The following is a 17,569-nucleotide window of genomic DNA, read 5'->3' on the forward strand; positions in this document are numbered from 1 at the left end:
ACGAGCCAGATTACGGGAAGTTGTGTGGCTCGAAAGGCGGAGGTCATTGAACGCTTCGTGGTGCGCGTGACTCTACCGTCGCCAGACCCCGGAGGGTGACGCGGTGTGCGCGCTTGCGATAGCGGTTCGTGAAGTGAACTTTTAGTCGGATTTGCGATGTTTACACGCTTAGTTAGTGCTGTGTTTTGACTGTGGGCTCGCTAGCCTTGAGAAAGAAACGGTCGACGCGTCAAACGCTGCGGCGCGCACGGCATAGCCGACGCGCATTGGAGCATCACATGACTGGGCAACCGGTTACGATTGAACGCCAGTAGTTGTAATTAATGCCTGCGACGTTAGTTTTAATCTTAAAAGCGACCTGACCAGCCATATCAGGTATAATCAAAGCTCGATATGTCGCGGTAAGCGTGCGCTGCGATGCGCGCGAGCCATATCGCCTTTCTTGCGCAATGTTTCCCGTGCACTTGTAATTTTCATGCAAACAGGTTTGAGTTAGTAATATAGGAATAAAATATGCTCTCTGCGTTAAAAATGTACGTTACTGTGGCAGCATTTAACAGTGATTTTTTTAGGGAAATTATTGATACCATTGCTCAGGGCATACTGGCTGTGCTGCGAGGAATATTGGATGCCTTGAATGTCAAAAGTAGTAAAAAAAAATATGCTCTTGCATTGAAGTTGGAAGTTATGCAGAATACTCTACCAAGCTTCAAAGTAGCTCATTTTCAACCTTGTGGTATGCAAACTTTTGGCAATGAACACCTGCACTATGAGTACTAAGTTGCTGTGCCAGGCAAGATAAAACATGAAAAAAAAGCCAAAAATGTTCAAATTTAAGTTAAAAAAATGCTTAACTTGTTGCCATGGTGACAACACTGCAAAAGGAGGTTGTCCAGTGCGATACAGCCAACCAACTAACCTACTTTGCATTGAAAGCCCATTGAAACCCATCTCCCCTCCGTTTGGTTTGCAAAGGGGGGTATGTACTCTTCACGGAGGAGCTGAAAATGATGTTTTCTGGAAAGAGAAAGGCTGAAAAGGCACTCCAATTTCAAGGCAAGGCCTTCCAGAAGCCCCATGTTCAAAAGGACATGAAAGGCTACAACCGTGACGACTTTTGATATGCGAAACCTATGTTGCAACTTCGGAAGCCGTTTTCTCAAAACATTTTTTTTTGCCACCTGTGTCGCTTGTCCCAGGGATTTCTTCGTGACTGCTGGGTCTATTTTGATTCCGTTTCTTGCATTACATTCCTTGATGAACTGTTCAGGTCGTGACACTTTTAGTTTTCCAGATTTGTTTTTTGTGATTTTTTTATTCAAATAATCGTTCACAGTTGACATGCCTGTTGCACATTAACCTCTAAAAAAAATGAAAACTAAAAAACATTGTGTTGTAAAAAAAAAATTCTAAAACTGTCACGACCTCGTCCATTCATTTGAGAATGCAAAGCACTTCGAACAAGTTTTCTATCGTGTGTTATAAGCCGCTCAAGCTCGGTACAAGCGGAACAGAAAGAAAATTTCATACATAAAAAAGTTATCAAAATATTAACTTCAAATTTTTATGGTGTTATCACAGAAGCATTTCCAGTTGCTGTGCCAATTTTCATCAAAATCCACAAAGAAATAAAAAAGTTGATTTTGAAAGCCACGTCCCCCCTTAAGTGGACTAAACTGTATACCGTTGCCTCGGTGGGTTGTTGAATGACCAGCATCAGAGAAGCAGCAAAATGCTATTGCCGTGCTTCCAAACTGTGTGAGTGGTTTGCTACAGGTGTCCCTCCTCCCCGTCTGCCACCGCAGGAGAGCACGATAGCGCTGGCACAGGAGATCCTGTCACGGTGCCACCCGGACGCGGTGACCGTGATCCGGCACTGGGTGACGATAATCCAGTCTCGCTGGGAGGAGGTGTCCCTGTGGGCCCGGCAGCGGGAGCAGAAACTGGCCGAGCACCTGCGCTCGCTGCGCGACGTGCTCGAGCTGCTCGAGGAGCTGCTCCGATGGCTGATGGCCGCCGAGGCCAGCCTCATGACGCTCGAGGCTCAGCCGCTGCCCCAGGAGGTCGCCGCCACAGGTACTGGTTGCCATCGCCCATGCTCAGGAGTTGGGGGGTTGGGGGGTGAGGACGCCATTTGGGAGGACATTCAAGGCAGCACCTACCTTCCCTAAGCCGCAAATAATGCATCCATTTCACAACCACTTTGAGTCTTTGCACCGGGTGCCTGATCGGGGAGCCGGGTGGGTCTGTGCAGAGCGGCTGTTGGAGGACCACAGGCGCTTCATGGACGACATGTCCCAGCGGCAGGCGGACGTGGACCGCATCTCCAAGGCGTTTGCCAGCAAGCGCCAGCCGGCCGCCGGACCGGCCGCGACCGGCACCAAGGACCGCCCGTCACAGCAGCGCCACGACCGACGCACGCCCCACGCAGCTTCTCAGAGTACGCCCCGGACATCCACGCCCACGTGAGTATACTGCATCTTCTGGCCCTTCGGCCTGTTGTTGTGGGTGAGCTTGACTGAACATGGTCGTAGTCAAGCAGCTGTACAGAAGCCTGGTCACAACATCCGGAACTGCTGCTAGAGAGAGCAAGTGTATCCAAGCAGGTTCACACAATGCCCAGAGTGGATTGTTTGGCAGCTTATAAACTGGCCCTTCGGCCTGTTGTTGTGGGTGAGCTTGACTGTACATGGTCGTAGTCAAGCAGCTGTACAGAGGCCTGGTCACAACATCCGGAACTGCTGCTAGAGAGAGCAAGTGTATCCAAGCAGGTTCACACAATGCCCAGAGTGGGTTGTTTGGCAGCTTATAAAAGAGCATAGTGTTCTCTTCTTCGCTTGTGTTGGGGCACACCTATTTGGCACAACACAAAAAGTTTTTTCTCCGGAAAAGAAGGGCGAAGATGTGCGGCAATTCATTGGCAAAAACCCTCTGGCACTCGCACCAGGGTATACTTTTTCTCACGGGCCTCCCCTGCACACTTCTTTCTACAAGCCATGACATGTGATGGGTCCTTGCTGGAACCAGATGTGCCCACCAAGTAGTTTTTGCCGGAGCAAGTTGCATTTCTTGTCCTTGTGCGGCTGTGCCGTGTGCAGGCGCGGGCATTCTGCTGCCGAGCCTGAGATCCGGCACCCGCGTGCGCGGGAGCTGGTGGACAAGTGGCAGCATGTCTGGCTGCTGGCCATGGAGCGCCAACGCCGACTCCTGGAACACCTCAAGTACCTGCAGGAGGTGGGTGCACGGCCGGTCGGTCTGCTGTGACTCGGTGCACACATTGCACTTCTCTGTAACCTGCCAGAACTGCACCATTATTATACTGCATCCCTGAGCCTGATTCTTCTGTTTCCGCTGCTTTGTTTTTCATTGAATGTGTACTAGGTATGTGCAGATATTTGGAACTTCCAAACATTGAACCGTTTTCGAAGTATTTTGAAGTTCAAAGACACATGCGGACAGCTGTTGAAGCGAACTCGGATACGTACACTTATGCCTTGTTGAAAACTAGAAACTCCCTGCTAAGAATGCATGCAAGATATACTTGTTTCAGCGAGTTGGAGCTAGTTGGGCAACAGATGTATCAAATTTTGAGCCCTTAAGATAATGGGTGCTAATTTCAAAGCTGCGTTAACTGTCTAAAAGGCTTCCTTGTAAATGGACATATCTCCCAGCAAGTTTCAATGGTAAACGTTCAGTGTAACGCATTTTAACACGCACTTGCTCCCGCCATTAGCGGTGACGTGTGGCTACTAAAGGGCAAGAGGACGGTGCATGTGGAGTGGTGGTGATCTCCTTTTGACGCATGTCGCTTCCCTCCTCTCCTCCACAGTTGGAGAGCATCAAGAACTTCGACTTTGACGAGTGGCGCAGGAGGGTGAGTGCACTGGGTGGGAAGCGTTGAGGGGCGACCGAAGGAGAAGGATGTGCTCCCTCTGACCGCTTTTTAATAACCTTGGCATGCAGTTCCTGGGCTGGATGAACAACAAGAAGTCTCGTGTGATGGACCTGTTCCGCAAGATCGACAAAGACAATGACGGGAAAGTGACCAAGGAGGATTTCATCGATGGCATCCTCAAGTCGAGTATGTGCAGCCGCAGAGTCTGACGCGCTTTTTCTATAATTCGTTCTTTCATCTGGTCGTATCAAAAATGCTCACAAAAGTGAAATCGGAAAGATAGAAATTCTTATTGAGTCCCTAAGAGCAAGGAACAAAGGGAGAAGTGTTTCACGTAAGATGAAATTTCTCTCTGGTCTAAATATCCATAGCCCTTCACCTCGGTGCACAAATAGCCCAGGTGTTACTTTGGCATGTTAAATGCCCAGAAATTTTTTTTCTTCGATTTCTTCTAACTAGGAGTCTGTGAATACTCGAATACAAATCGAATAGTACCTCTGCGAGTAATTCGATTTGCTTATCGAATATCTATGTTCAATTTTTTGAATAGTCGAGTGGAGTTTCCAAGTGTTCCCTGACATTGCAAAAGCGAGAGACGTCAGCGCACGCTAACGCGCTGCTGCTACACCGTTTGCTCGGCAAGTTTCATCCAAATCGCGCTTTCGACAAGCGCGCCTTGCAAAGGCCGTAAATTTTATCCCACTGCACGGCGTACTAATTTGCGATTGTGTCGATAAGATCTTTTTCAAGCCGCCGCTGTTGGCTCTGGCCGCCATCCGCTCCGGCCGCTGAATTCTGCAACCGGATGTTCACATGTTAAGGCAGCTTCCAGTGAAGACTGCCGGTTTTGACAGCGCTTCCGTTAATTTAACATTGAAAGTGGTTCTGGCTGTTTTTAATGCATTGGCATATGATTACTGCGTGTTTACTTGTTTTTTAGACCACAGTGGATAGCGCAGGCTTGTGCACAGCGACTGTAGTGCGAGCTGTTCTTCTGCTACGCATTATTCACACTTCACGCTGCCCATGTGCTTCTGAAGAAGTGCCTCATCATGGTCCATGATTGTGGTTGGGCCGTGTTTTTGCGTCGTATTATTTATGCCTGCAATGTGCTCGTTTCTGAGTTATGAGGCTCTGTATGCTCGCTGCCTATGCTTGCAGTAGAGCAACTCCAGTACAAGTGGTTTTCTTTTTCTTTCAAATGTGTATTATGCTTGCTCTGGATTTCTGGAGTACCACCGATGCGAGGTGAAAAATGCGTGCTCCGGGTTGAAAAAGAATGTCATGTCTCCCGAACATGCGAAGTAGCTTCTGCTTTTGCACAAAAACCTATGAAAAATCGAGGACTGTAGAAAGAAGAATCAGTATTCGATGTTCGGTTCGATATTTGGCTTTTTTTCTGAATTTGATTCGATATTCGATTCGAGAGTCGTTCACCCCTACTTCTAACGTGTAAAAGAAAATTGGCAACAGTGTGCATTCTGCATACTTGGTGTATTTTATAGCGTGCATGATACCAGTCGGCCCATCAACTTGTCTGTCGGCCTCTTGCAGAATTCCCGACCAGCAGACTCGAGATGGAAAGGGTGGCCGACATTTTTGATCGCAATGGCGATGGCTACATTGACCACAAGGAGTACATAGACACCCTTCGTCCCGATCGAGATGTGAGTCCCTGTTTCGTGCCACCGTGGTGGTGTGCTTACACGTGTAGTGCCTGGGTGGCATGCTCAGCGAGACTTCTGTGCTGCCTGCTTGATGCTAACCCTTTTAACCATGGCTCTCTCTCTCTCTCTCTCTTTCCTGTCAACAAACACTAAACACACGCACACCGTGCGCCGCAGTGCTTGGTTCATGGTGCGAAGCAGGTGAGTGCTAACCCCTTTGTGCCCTCTCGAGCCTGCCTTTCACCAGAGAGTTCCCGTGCCGACTTACTGTGTGGCAGGGCAAGTTTGCCTTTGGGTAGAAGAGCATTGCCTGCCTGCAGCCTACTGCATTGTGCTGGCATAGCCTGGAGGAACTAGGGCTTGGGGTACTGCCTGACGTGATAACGCTAACTGGTTGAAGCTTGCCATAAATGAAGCGTTTTCATCTGCCTGCTGCATTACACGAGGCTTGTGGCCGTTGGCGATGACTCTAACCGAGCCGGTGTCATCATTGTTGTTGTCCTGCATCGCTGTGCTAGCTTGGTAGAAGTGACGGGGTTGTTTTTTTTGACATGCACTTAACCTTGTGAGAACTTGTCCGTGACTGGTGCCGCGTGCCGTTCCTCCAGAACAAGCCCCTCACGGAGGCTGAGAAGATTCAGGACGAAGTGCAGCGCCAGGTGGCCAAGTGCACCTGCGTCCACCGCTTCAAGGTGTTCCAAGTGGGCGAGGGCAAATACCGGGTGAGTCTGCTCTGCCCTCCGCCCCCCTTTTTTTTCTTTCTGTGGACATCTGGGGAAGGCCTTTCATTGCTATTGCTTCATGAATATCTCATGCTCGTTTCAATCGAGGTTTAAATTTTTGAAACTTTGATGCCTTATAACAAAAAAGTGAGTGATGGTCAGGCAGCTTTTTGTTCCGGTGGAGAATGGCACATAGATGTGGTGTGTCTCCTGTGCTAGCCAAATCTAAGCCCACTGTTTTGTCCTGTCTTTTTTTTCTCGTGATATCTCTTCTGTCTCCATTGAACCGTGAGAATCGGTTTCTAAACGAAGTCTAGTGGTCATGCTATCACCAGGGTTCAGATGCGATCACCTTTGTGCATTACGAAAAACCAGCTAGAAACGAAGTCCTTCTGTTTGAGGCACTATCTTTTATTCTTTCGTAAGGCAGGACCTACCCTGTCTCCTTTGCCATCTCTCTCACTTTTCTGTGCTCTTCTTCTTTTGCTTTTCTGTGCTCGGTGTCACCAAGTTCAGTGGCACTGCCTTTTGATGTTGACAAAAAAAGATTCTGTGTATAGGACCAAAAATTGGAGCTAAGATACCAGTGCACCAGTTGTGCCGCAGTTCTTGGTCTTGAGAATTGCTTTGCATTTCGATTGTTCAGTGTGTTGCTGGAAAGCAAAAGCAAACGGCCATTCGAGTTGTAGCTTCTAGTTTCATTTGAGTTGTAGCTGCTAGTTACCTTTTTTTTTTTTTTTTGCAACAATTGGAGTTATTTGCGTCAAAGGCCAAAATTGCAAGGGGCATATAGCTGCTGTTTTCCCTAGACTTGGTCATGCGACCCTTGTCCCCCATGTCTCCAGCTTCCTGGCTGGACTCAAGGGCCACTCCTTGTACAGTGGTAAGCCTAGTCAAGTGGGGAAGAAACATGAGGGCTGTATCACCATCCCTCCTCTGCCCGTACAAATTAAGCTGGGCCATTCAGGGAGCCTTTCATCTGAGCGCACATAGCCAGCAGACAACACCTTGGCAGGATTGGTAATTATTTATAGCCTTTGTAAAGCTCCCATGCAACCAACTATAACTCCCTCGCAGGCTCTGTTCAGTTTGTGTTTCGCTGCTTCACAGCAGATTTGGACGGAAGGATGTTTGCTTTTGTCACTTGTTTTGTACATGAGCTGGCGTTTACTTGAGCCCCTTTGTGCAGCTGCAGCAGACAGTGCTGTGTTGTGACCTTGCTGCGTGCGTGCCCAGCCATTGTTTTCCCCCTTGTTGATGGCGCCTGTGGAGTGGTACCCTGACGGGGAGCCAACTGGCCCCTCCATTTTTTCCCTGCCTGCAGTTTGGCGAATCTCAGAAGCTGCGCCTGGTGCGCATCCTGCGTAGCACGGTTATGGTGCGCGTGGGCGGCGGCTGGGTGGCCCTGGATGAGTTCTTGGTCAAGAACGACCCCTGCCGAGGTGAGCAAAGCGCCACCACAGCCCCCGCGCGCTCTCTGCCTCTGCTGCTTTTGAGCTGCCCCTTCTTCTTTTTGCCCTCACCATGATGACGATGATGATGAAGCCTTATTTTCCTCTCTTCTTTCATCATTAATGACGGTGCTTTCTCTGCTGCCCTTTTTTCTCTTGTTTCTGTGGCAGGAGGGAGAGAAGAAGCGTTGTTGCTAACACGACTAATAATCGAGCAGTACCAACGCAGCCAGTCCAAACAGTTTGCCGTGCAGATGGCCCCGACTGGCCCCTAACCGTGTGACTTTATCTCTCTAGCCGGCTGTGCCTTGCTGGGGTAGACGGGCGGGGCTCTCTCTGCCTGCGCATGGTGCCGCATGTCCTGTCCCCTCCTCTCTGTCTCTCGCCCTGTCGTCTGGAGCATCCCAGCAGTGCGGGGTAGCTTTTGCTCAAGTGCATCCACAGGCGGAGGGAGGGGTCTCTGTTGTGCAGCACCGTTTGCTGTGATGTCCACGAGGCAGCACTCTCTGGGTGCTATGTAAATATTTCTTCACTCACTCACTGTGTTTTCTTTGGTCCTCCGTAGGCGTAGCTGGGCGTATAAATTGAATGAGATTGCGATCAAAACAAAGCTTTCGGCACAGTGGTATACAGGAATGTTTAAAGCCTTTGCCAAGCAGAGCACAACCTTCCAGCCTATGAAAGCGGTGCACAAGTCGGGCAGATGTTACCCGAGTTCAAAAGACAGCCTCAGGGGCCTTGTCAAGAAGCAGTGTTGGCTCTTGAGCCTGCTTTGCGCATTTTTCGAGCCTGGCAAGACAATGCCTCGTCTGCTACAACTAGCCCCAGTGCATGCCACAGGCTGTGTATGCCTTGTTGTCTCCCTGCCCCGTACTCTCACTGCTACAACCTGTCACAGTGCTCACATGCAGCAACCACAGCGCTGCGGAGCATGCGTTGAGTGGGCACTGAGGAGTAGTGCTTGAGAAAAATGAGCAAACCAGGCTTCTTTTTGGGGACTGCCTGATTGACCATTCTCACCAGGTTTAATGCTCGGCAGTCAGCAGACTTGTGCCAAGTATCTTTCTTTCTATCTCTTGGTTAACCTTGCACGTAGCATATGTGTAACATTAGAAACAATATTATAAATCTTCCCCTTGAAAAATCTTCAGCTGGTGCTGGTCACACTGGGAAACCTTTGCCCCAAGTCTTCGTCGGAAATCTACACTTAGTCTACAAGTACACAGTCCAGGGTTTTCAGTCATAGAACAATGTCTGATCTGTACAACATCTATCTTTTGGGTTCCTGCTGTTTTTGAGTGCGTGCAGCATGCATCTCGCAGTCGGATTCAGAGGTTTGGAGGTTGTGCTCTTGAGGGGATGTTTCCCCAGTGCCGTGGCAGGCCAGTTGAAGAATGTCTAGCGAGGTCTGCGTCGGGTATAGTTTGGAGGCAGGCGTGGGGTTTGGGCCACTCCCCGTTGTTTCCCTCCGTTGGCTGCCACTGGCCGAGCCTGCTCTTGCATGACTGTGCCTGCCAGGGTGGGGTGTGTGTCGGCTCGGTCGGTGGCAGCGTGCCCCGTTGTTGTTGTCGTTGTTGTTGTTGTTGTTGTTGTGGTGGTGCGTGTGCACGATGTGGCTGACCCGTGTGTTGGACGCATGCGCGTTTCCCCTGCTGCTGTTGCTGCACCCCCTCCTACCACCACCATCCACCACCACCAACCACCACCACCACCTCCAGCCAAGGGGCGCACGAACCTGGAGCTCCGCGAGCAGTTCATTCTGGCCGAAGGGGTCAGCCAGTCCATGACGCCCTTCAAGCCCAAGGCCTTCTCGCGGGCGGGACCCATCACCAAGGTGCGTGCATGCTTTCACCCCACCCGTGCGGGGGAAAGGGGCCCACGTCCAGCCGCCACCACTCCCCCCCAGTGGGGCGCAGCCAACACCACTGCCCCCCACAGTCAGGACGGCGACACGCGCTACTCGGCACCCTCTCTCTCCCTCCTGTCGCGGCCATTGTGCACCACCACAGACCTCTGCCCCCGTACCCTCGCCCTTCCTTGCGCGCAGTGATGTCTGATAGGTCTATACCTCGGGCCCCTTGCAGCGGCTCCCTTCCATGCCATGATGCCGTGCCTACCGGTGCAGGGCTTCAGCCCGTCCTTTTACCGACCCGTGCCGGCTGAAGAGGGCTCTAAGATTCCCGTCTACGACTGGGTAACCAGCGGGCGCTTCTCTGCTGCACGTGTGCGGGCTCTTCAGAGGAGAAGGGAGCGGACGTTGTGGCAAAGCGCAACCACACGGGTCCCCCCCCTTCACTGTGCATGCCAGGGACTGTGCCACGGGGCTGTCCAGAAGCACTGTGCCTCCTCAACAAGGGTTGCGTAGCACTCGCGACCACAAACTGTGAATGCCAAACCACAGCATGCCATTTCCCGTTTCTCATTTCCCTTGGTGCACTTCAAGCACCTCAAATTGCCTGCTAAGAACTAAGAGCTTCAGGGGGTCAACTTTACGAAAGTGGGACAAAAGAAAACAGAAAAAATCGAGCACAACAGGGTGGGGCGTTTGTTTTGTGTTCCCTTTGTTGCACTTTTTTTGCCCCTTTTGTGGAGCATGCACCACTCATCTATGCTCATTTTCTAGTCACCTTGTCAAGGCAAGCAAAGAAATACAGTTAAACCTCGTTATAACGAAATTGAAGGGGCGCCGCGATTTGCTCGTTATACCCAATATTTCGTTATAGCCGTAGCCGACATTTACTGCAAATATTATCCATTGTAGTAACCTAAAACAAAAAGCCGGCGAAATAGCATCTTGCTGCACGGCGGTAGTAAGTAAAATAAACACATTCCGGAGGTAAAGCGGAAAAGTCACGAACCTACTTTATTGCAGTTCAAAACTCGTATTTAAAACAGACTTGGCTACGAAGAAGTCCGTAATTGGACGTTGATGCACCTTTCTGATGCGAGCGATGGCTCCCTCAGCTGCGGCCGCTATGTTCACGGCATCTTCGCCGCCCTCGTGCGCGCCGAAGTAGCGGCGCAGCACGTCCACCGCATCTAGTGCCTCCGACGCCGTCCTTAGCACTTCTTTTCAAGCCACTTGCAACAGCGCTGACGATGGACTCTCGGTTGCTCACGATGGTCGACAGCGTACTCGTCCACACGTCAAAGTCTCTTGCCACCTTACCACGGAGTGCACCTTACCTTCCTTCGCGCCCGATGCGACGGCTTTTATCATAGCCGTCTTCTGTTCAAGCGTGGTAGTCTTTCGCTTCGCTTCCCGCCTGTCGCACTCGCGTTTTTGGAATCACGCGGGCAGTACAATAAAAGATAAGGCTGAAGACTGCCAAAACCCACGCACAAAAAACTACGCAGCGAAGTCGGCGATACGAACAGGGGAGGGGAGGGGAGGGGAGGGGGGAGAGGAAGGCGACGCAACCGCGCACGCCGTGTGCAGTGGGGTTCTTCTCGGACTCACCGCGGATAGTCCGCGGATTCCCCGAAGCCATAGGGATACGTTGGAAAATCGAACGTCGGACTGCTTCTCGGGGAGCCCGCGGTGAGTTTGCGAGACTGTAAATAGTGCCGTGCGCAGCGAGAGGGGGGTGGGGGCTTCGCGTGCGGAGCGTCCGCATGGCGCGCCTTCCTGCTTCGCGCGCGTGGCGCGAGTTTTGAACTGCTAAAACCGTTGCCGCGTCGCGCACTGTCTCAAATCCGCGTTGCGCACTGTTGTAAAATTAGCTCAAAATTTGATTTCTCAACGAAATTTGTTCGTTATATCCCGTAACAGGGAAATTTTACGTCGTTAAAACGAGGTTTTAAATACATTGGTTTCTATGGGGACTTTCAAGGGGAATTACGATTTGCTCGTTATATCCATTATTTCGTTATAGCCCGTCTCGTTATAACGAGGTTTAACTGTACACTCATCCCTAAGGAGGCCACTTCTTGGCCGAGCTCACACTGTGTTGCACTGTAACTGTGGAGCGGCATGTGGGAAAAGACAGGAAAAAAATTTTAAAAAGCAAGCTCAATGCTGTGGTTGCGAGTTGGCGAATCTTTGAGTTGGCCCTGGGAGCATGCTGCGAGACGGTTGCCTTCCCTGCAGTGCCCTAACGGTGCAGTTGTGGCCGCAGGTGCGAGAAAAGACGGAGCGCAGCGTGCCGCTCAGCCAGCAGCAGCAGCAGCGCATCGTGCCCGACGAAGACCTCAGTGACGGCCAGCTGCGAGTGACCCGCCTGGGTGAGCACACTCTGCCGCCGCGCTGCCTTTGTGGCCAGCAGCAGTTCTTGCCTGGACTGGGCTTTTCCAGCACTACCTGTTGCCAGACCAATATCACTAGCCCGCACAGGGGGCAAACCTCATGCAGGCTAGAGTAGTATTCTGCTGCTGTGCACTAAGCCGCTGCTGTGAACCGTGTGTGTGGATGTCGTTTCTGTGAGGGGAAAGACGACCATTCGGGGATGCAACGTTCGGGGTGCATTAAAGAACTTTAGGTGGTCTCTATGAATTGGAAGTTTTTGCACGTGACGTCCCCCAGTCCAGGTTAAACCTCCACTGTCTAAGCAACAGTTGGCTACAGCAAATTTAGAAGATATTGGGGTGGAGGGGCAGCTATCACCCTCTACTCTTTCTATTCACCACTGGCCTGTACTAAATGCTGCAGGAGCATACGGCTCTACAGTTAGTTAAGTAGAGATTGAGAGTATGTGTCCAACTCCTCTCAGTTCGCAGAAACTACACAATGCCTGTGTGTCAGGTAGTTTGCAACCAGTCAGAAAGGGCATAGGTGGCAGTTAATGAGGATTTGGAAGCATTCACACATGATGTGAGGTTTGAACAATGAATTCCAGTTGCAGGTAGCATTGCAAAGGCACCAGCAATCGGCGGTGCTCACCATATCGAAGCCTACCTCTTTGTGTCCAACTTCGAGCTGTAAGCAAAGTGGAAGGCTTACTTGGCAGTTTACAATGTTGCCTTGCTTAAACACCCTCTTATTAGCAGAAAAAGAATGCAAGAAACTCGCAGTGGTAGCCCGGAGACATAGCTTAGCGGTTTGGATGTGTGAAGGCAGCTATAAAAAGATGCAGTAGCGCCATCTGCCTTTATTTACGGCACCACTCCATATTCTAGTTCACTGTACTTGTGGTAACTTCTGTAACTGGCTGTCTCTCTCTTACTTGGCCAACAGCAACGCCCCGAAGCCGGCCGTCGAGCCGCCCCTCAAGCCGACCTTCAAGCCGGCCCCCGAGCCGTGCCAACAGTGACCTGTCTGCGGACAGCATGGAGGGCTACCAGAGGCGAACGCCGTCCGCCACGCGCCAACGCACTCCGAGCGGATCGTCGCAGACCAAGATCCCCACCCCGCGACGGCCCACCCCGGCCACCAAGGATAGCGACGTGAAGCAGCACCGCGAGCGGTGGAAGTGATCTGCTGCCTTGAGAACAAGCGCCGCCCTTAGCAGGGTCCACCTCACTACTTATGTTCTTTTGTTCTTGTTGACGCTGGCTTGCTAGAAGTTGGTTGTTGACACTGTTCATGTGCTTTTTAATCCTGCCACAGCTTTTTCTATGGTGTTTTGCGCCGCAGGCGCGCAAGAATGCACAGGTGCATTGTAGTACTTGTATATAATATTGTGATGCCAGATCCTTCCGCCGCTGCTGCTACTGCTGCACTAGTCCAACTAATATTTTTGTCATGCAGACGATGCCATTGCATTGTGGATTCCTGTCGAGCAACAAACAGCTGTTCAGAACATTCCAGCAGCGATAGCTACGTGTTGTTGTTTCTCTCCCCTCCTTTTTTTGTGTGTGCAAGTTCCTCACGGAAGGCTTCGTAGTATATGCGTGCACTAATGCCACGGTAGCGACCGCCTGGTTGTCTAGATAAGCCTATGTTAGCTCAGATTGTTTGCCTGCAGAAGAGTGCTGGCGAAATGCCGGTGAGTTTCCAGTCACCAGGCTTCAATCAGGGTTCCAATAATTTGCATTTCCAGTTGTGTGGTCAGTTAGCATATGCTGAGAAACTTAACACCATATTTTGAGCCCAGAAAGTGACATTTGAACTTTAGTTTCATTGCGTTAACAAAATTGCAGCTGTTGTGTTTAATATAGGTTTGAATAAAGAGACTATACATTAAGCGCGCATGTGTGTGTGTCATGACTGGCAGCGTTTGCTCTACATAGGAAAAGACAGAGTGGTCCATTGCTAGCAGTTGCTACTTGCCTGGCACTCTCTGAGCCAATGTTTACTTCAGGACCGAAACATTGTGGAGTGCAGCTTTTGCCTACCAGTGAACAAAACAGATAATAAACGGCAGCCTACCATTGTCCCTGAAGAAGAAATTATATGGCAGCTGCATCTTACCGGTGCTCACCTACGGGGCAGAAACTTGCGTGCTCACTAAGAGGGTTCAGCTTAAATTGAGGACGACTCAGCGAGCAATGGAATGGAAGATGATAGGTGTAACCTTAAAGGACAAGAAGTGAGCAGAGTGGGTGGGGGAGCAAACACGTGTTAAGGACATATTAGTAGAAATTAAGAAAAAGAAATGGACGTGGGCAGGGCATGTAATGCAAAGGCAAGATAACCATTGGTCATTAAAGGAGCCATGAAGAGAAAACACAAGTTTGTTTCATTCAAAAGATTGCCTCATTAGAATCATACTGACACCATTTTTGACGTTAAAAACTTTGCTCAAATAAGCTACATAATCAGGAAAAAAGGGAATGGCCATGCGACCCACTAGCTCATTTACCGCAACGGAACCTGTGATGTCATACCAGACAGCTCTGCGATTGGCGGAGGGCGGCAAAAGCAGACGCAAATTAGGCAGAGCTTATGAGGTTGCTGAGCAAGCTATTTGCGTTTAAATTCAGGGCACATTCTTTTGAAAGCCCTAAGAATGGTGGGACAAACAGTGGAAGTTACGAAAGCACACGTAAACATAGAAGTACCGATGCGTACTGCTGTTGGTGCTGCACGCACTACGCTTTGGTTACACAGGACTGCAGGGCTTTGGGGTTGTTTCAGACGACACTGGCCGATTGACGAAGTGACGATGTCTTACATGACGTATTTGTCGAGTGAGCATCATGTTTTATGAAACAATTGTCTCCATGAACAAAACAAGCCAGGTACAAATACATTCACAAACAAACCAAGGGCAGAAAACGGCTTGCCATGGTGTGGTGGCGCCATTTAGGTTCACTAATGGTAAACAAGGCCCTGTGATGTCGTTGCAGACCACGAAAACAGACGATTTAGCGGGAAAATCAAAATTTTAATTTAAATGAATTTCTCAGTGAATAAAGCATCGTTTGCATTCGTACAAGCACTGGGGGCACTATAAAACAAAATGTTCCAAATAGTCACAAACTTGTGTTTTGTCTTCATGGCTTCTTTAAAGGGACCCTGCAACACTCTTTGAGCAGTGCAAGTAAACCTGCGCGACGTTTAGATTACACTGCCAGGAATACCTGAGCCAAATATTACACGTGCACGTGAAGCGGTGAGCGCGCAAATCGATGTGAAAGACGCGGAAAAACCAACCGCTCTCTCTTCAGTTTTCCTCATTATGCAACCCCTCGCATGGCCTAAGGGACGTCACATAGACCATGGCTGCCCGATCGGCTGTCACTGGTCAACTTCGCGACTAGATTCTCCCATTTCCGTCGTCGTCATCGGTGTGTACGAACCTCTTCTATGCCTGAACCTGTAGGCACAGTTTTGCCATTTCTTTTGTGTTTTGAGTGCGCGCGGAGTTTGAGTGATGAGCTCAATACTTCCCTTTCAATGGGACCACTTGACTACAAATGTTTATTGCTTCAAAAACGCCCTACCAGCCCGAGCGCGCACTTGCGAGCAGGCACCCATGCCTGCTTTTTTGTGGCACCAGGCCGGAAATAGGCCCCTCCGTGTTGCGGAGAAAAGGAGAAAACTACCCGGCCAGTGATATATCGAAGGCCGCCGAAGAGAACGCCGCGAGCCGCCCCCCTCTCCGGGAGAGAGCGCGCAGCTTTCGTCGCATTGTCCGCGGTCGAGTTGAGAGGGAACGATTATGCGCGATTTCTCATCGCGCGTAGTTTCGTCAATTGTGAACGGATTTTCATAATTCTTGCGAGAGGAGATTTCTGGGACAATAGACTCTATCCCAAAATACATTACTAGTAGTCGATGGCAAGTGTTGCAGGGTCCCTTTAAGGGTAACAGAGTGGATCCCTAGAGAAGGCAAGCAGGGCAGAGGGTGGCAGAAGTTTAGATGGGCAGATGAGATCAAGAAGTTGTGGGGATAAATTGGACACAGTTAGCACAGGACCGGGATAATTGGAAATTAATGGGAGAGGCCTTTGCCCTGCAGGGGGCATAGATAGGCTGGTGGTGGTGGTGATGATGAACAAGACAGCAGAAGCAGGACTAGATTGTCCTATAGGAAATGCAGTGGGTGGCAAATGGAAAATTTGTCATAGCCACTGACCCCCCCGAGGTCGTGTGACAGAAGGAAACAAATGAGATTAGAAAATAATACCCCCAGAATTTGGCCACCGTGCAAGACTGCATTAAAAAAAAAAAAAAAAGCTCCGGAACTGCCATTTTCAACCCCAGAATTTGCAATCGGTGAGTAACCTTTAGCAAGTGTCATGGATTCCCCCAGATATTTCATAAACTGCATGTGACCTGCAGGTATGGCCCATTTTAGCAATGTCACCAGTGAGGCCATGAAAAGACTGCTAATGGTTCTCCTGCAGGGCTTGTTCCTTGTTGCTGTGAGCTGGTACAAAAAAAGAAGCGTGTCAATTAGGGATGGGGAGTTTCCATGTGCATGGCCTACAGTGCACGCTCGGAAACAGCAATACTACCAATTGTGGAGCCGTAGGCTGGCTGGCTTTTACATACAGCTATAAAATTTAGCCATTGAGTGTGCTGTCATTTGAGGCAGAGTTGGATGCAAGGATGCATACCGTGTGGAAACAGAATTCTTTCTATGTGCTACTGTGTGGCTATGCTTTGGGGGTTAGGCCTAATGTATTACTTTGAGGTCGTGCCTTGTCCGATACACCAGTGTGGATAGGTAACTCTTCACTAGAATATCAGCAGACAGTGAGATATGCGTCGGAGCCTAGACCTAACATTGCTCTTTGGGGTCTTGCAACATAAACTAGCACCCGCAGCTTGAAGTACAGCGAATACTTTTTCCAGTCGATTGGTACCGGTTGACAACGTGTGGTATGAAGGAACAGCACAAGGGCACGGACGACAGAACGTAAGAAAGACAGTACAAGTCAAACGATGTATAGCTAACTAGCCCAAACCCAAGGCTTACTTAGACAACGTGTGGTTGCTAAGCACGATATTAGGCCTAGTTGTTTTTCTGGAGTAGAAACGGCGTGACAGAAATGAAAACACAATGAAGAACACTTCAGACAGCTGCTGGTCGGGAATGAGTACAGTTGGTATACAAAAGAAATTAAAAGACGAGAAGGCAAGAAAAGGCTCTTTGCATGGGCAAACAAAATTGAAAAAGAACAATTCGAGAAGGGAACGTGATAAAAACCACCTGACAATCGCAGACCCTGCATATAAGTAGGGTTCATTTTCTAGTAAAACCCGATTTTACTCGATTCTTAAACCCCAAACATGTTTCAGGAGATTCGGGTTGAACCCGATTTCTCCCCGAATGGACCTTTTCAAAGGAGCGATCTGCACAATTGTGGTCTGACGGTTTGTCGTTCTCAACCACTGCTTGCTGGAAGCAAGCGCACAAAAACGGCTTCCGAACTCATGGTGTATTGGAATGACTCTGCCACATGCAACCTCCGGCTGGCAAATGCTACCTTGACATTGTTGTGCCT

The 17,569-nt window shown here is 49.9% G+C and overlaps 2 protein-coding genes across 11 annotated transcripts in view; one reads left to right on the forward strand and one right to left on the reverse strand.

Moving 5' to 3' along the window:
- Positions 1 to 13,858, forward strand: part of Shot (dystonin-like protein short stop) — a 200,005-nt gene extending 186,147 nt beyond the window's left edge. For 6 of the 10 annotated variants that reach the window (XM_077691297.1, XM_077691302.1, XM_077691306.1 and 3 more), the window contains 12 exons: positions 1,806 to 2,076; positions 2,255 to 2,465; positions 3,099 to 3,234; positions 3,830 to 3,874; positions 3,964 to 4,081; positions 5,450 to 5,562; positions 5,740 to 5,763; positions 6,171 to 6,284; positions 7,609 to 7,726; positions 9,454 to 9,569; positions 11,854 to 11,959; positions 12,909 to 13,858. In XM_077691297.1, coding sequence (XP_077547423.1) covers positions 1,806 to 2,076; positions 2,255 to 2,465; positions 3,099 to 3,234; positions 3,830 to 3,874; positions 3,964 to 4,081; positions 5,450 to 5,562; positions 5,740 to 5,763; positions 6,171 to 6,284; positions 7,609 to 7,726; positions 9,454 to 9,569; positions 11,854 to 11,959; positions 12,909 to 13,147 — 1,611 coding nt within the window. In that variant the 3' untranslated portion in view covers positions 13,148 to 13,858. The other 4 variants (XM_077691298.1, XM_077691304.1, XM_077691300.1 and 1 more) reach the window with 4 other exon arrangements.
- Nd-13b (NADH dehydrogenase (ubiquinone) subunit ND-13B) overlaps positions 1 to 17,569 on the reverse strand; it is a 383,813-nt gene that overhangs the window by 196,652 nt on the left and 169,592 nt on the right. The gene's annotated exons all lie outside the window — the stretch shown is intronic.

This window comes from Haemaphysalis longicornis, unplaced genomic scaffold (assembly GCF_048455015.1).
Source record: "Haemaphysalis longicornis isolate Haplotype H1 unplaced genomic scaffold, Haemaphysalis longicornis Haplotype H1 scaffold_10, whole genome shotgun sequence".
In the NCBI taxonomy this organism is placed as follows: Eukaryota; Metazoa; Arthropoda; class Arachnida; order Ixodida; family Ixodidae; genus Haemaphysalis; species Haemaphysalis longicornis.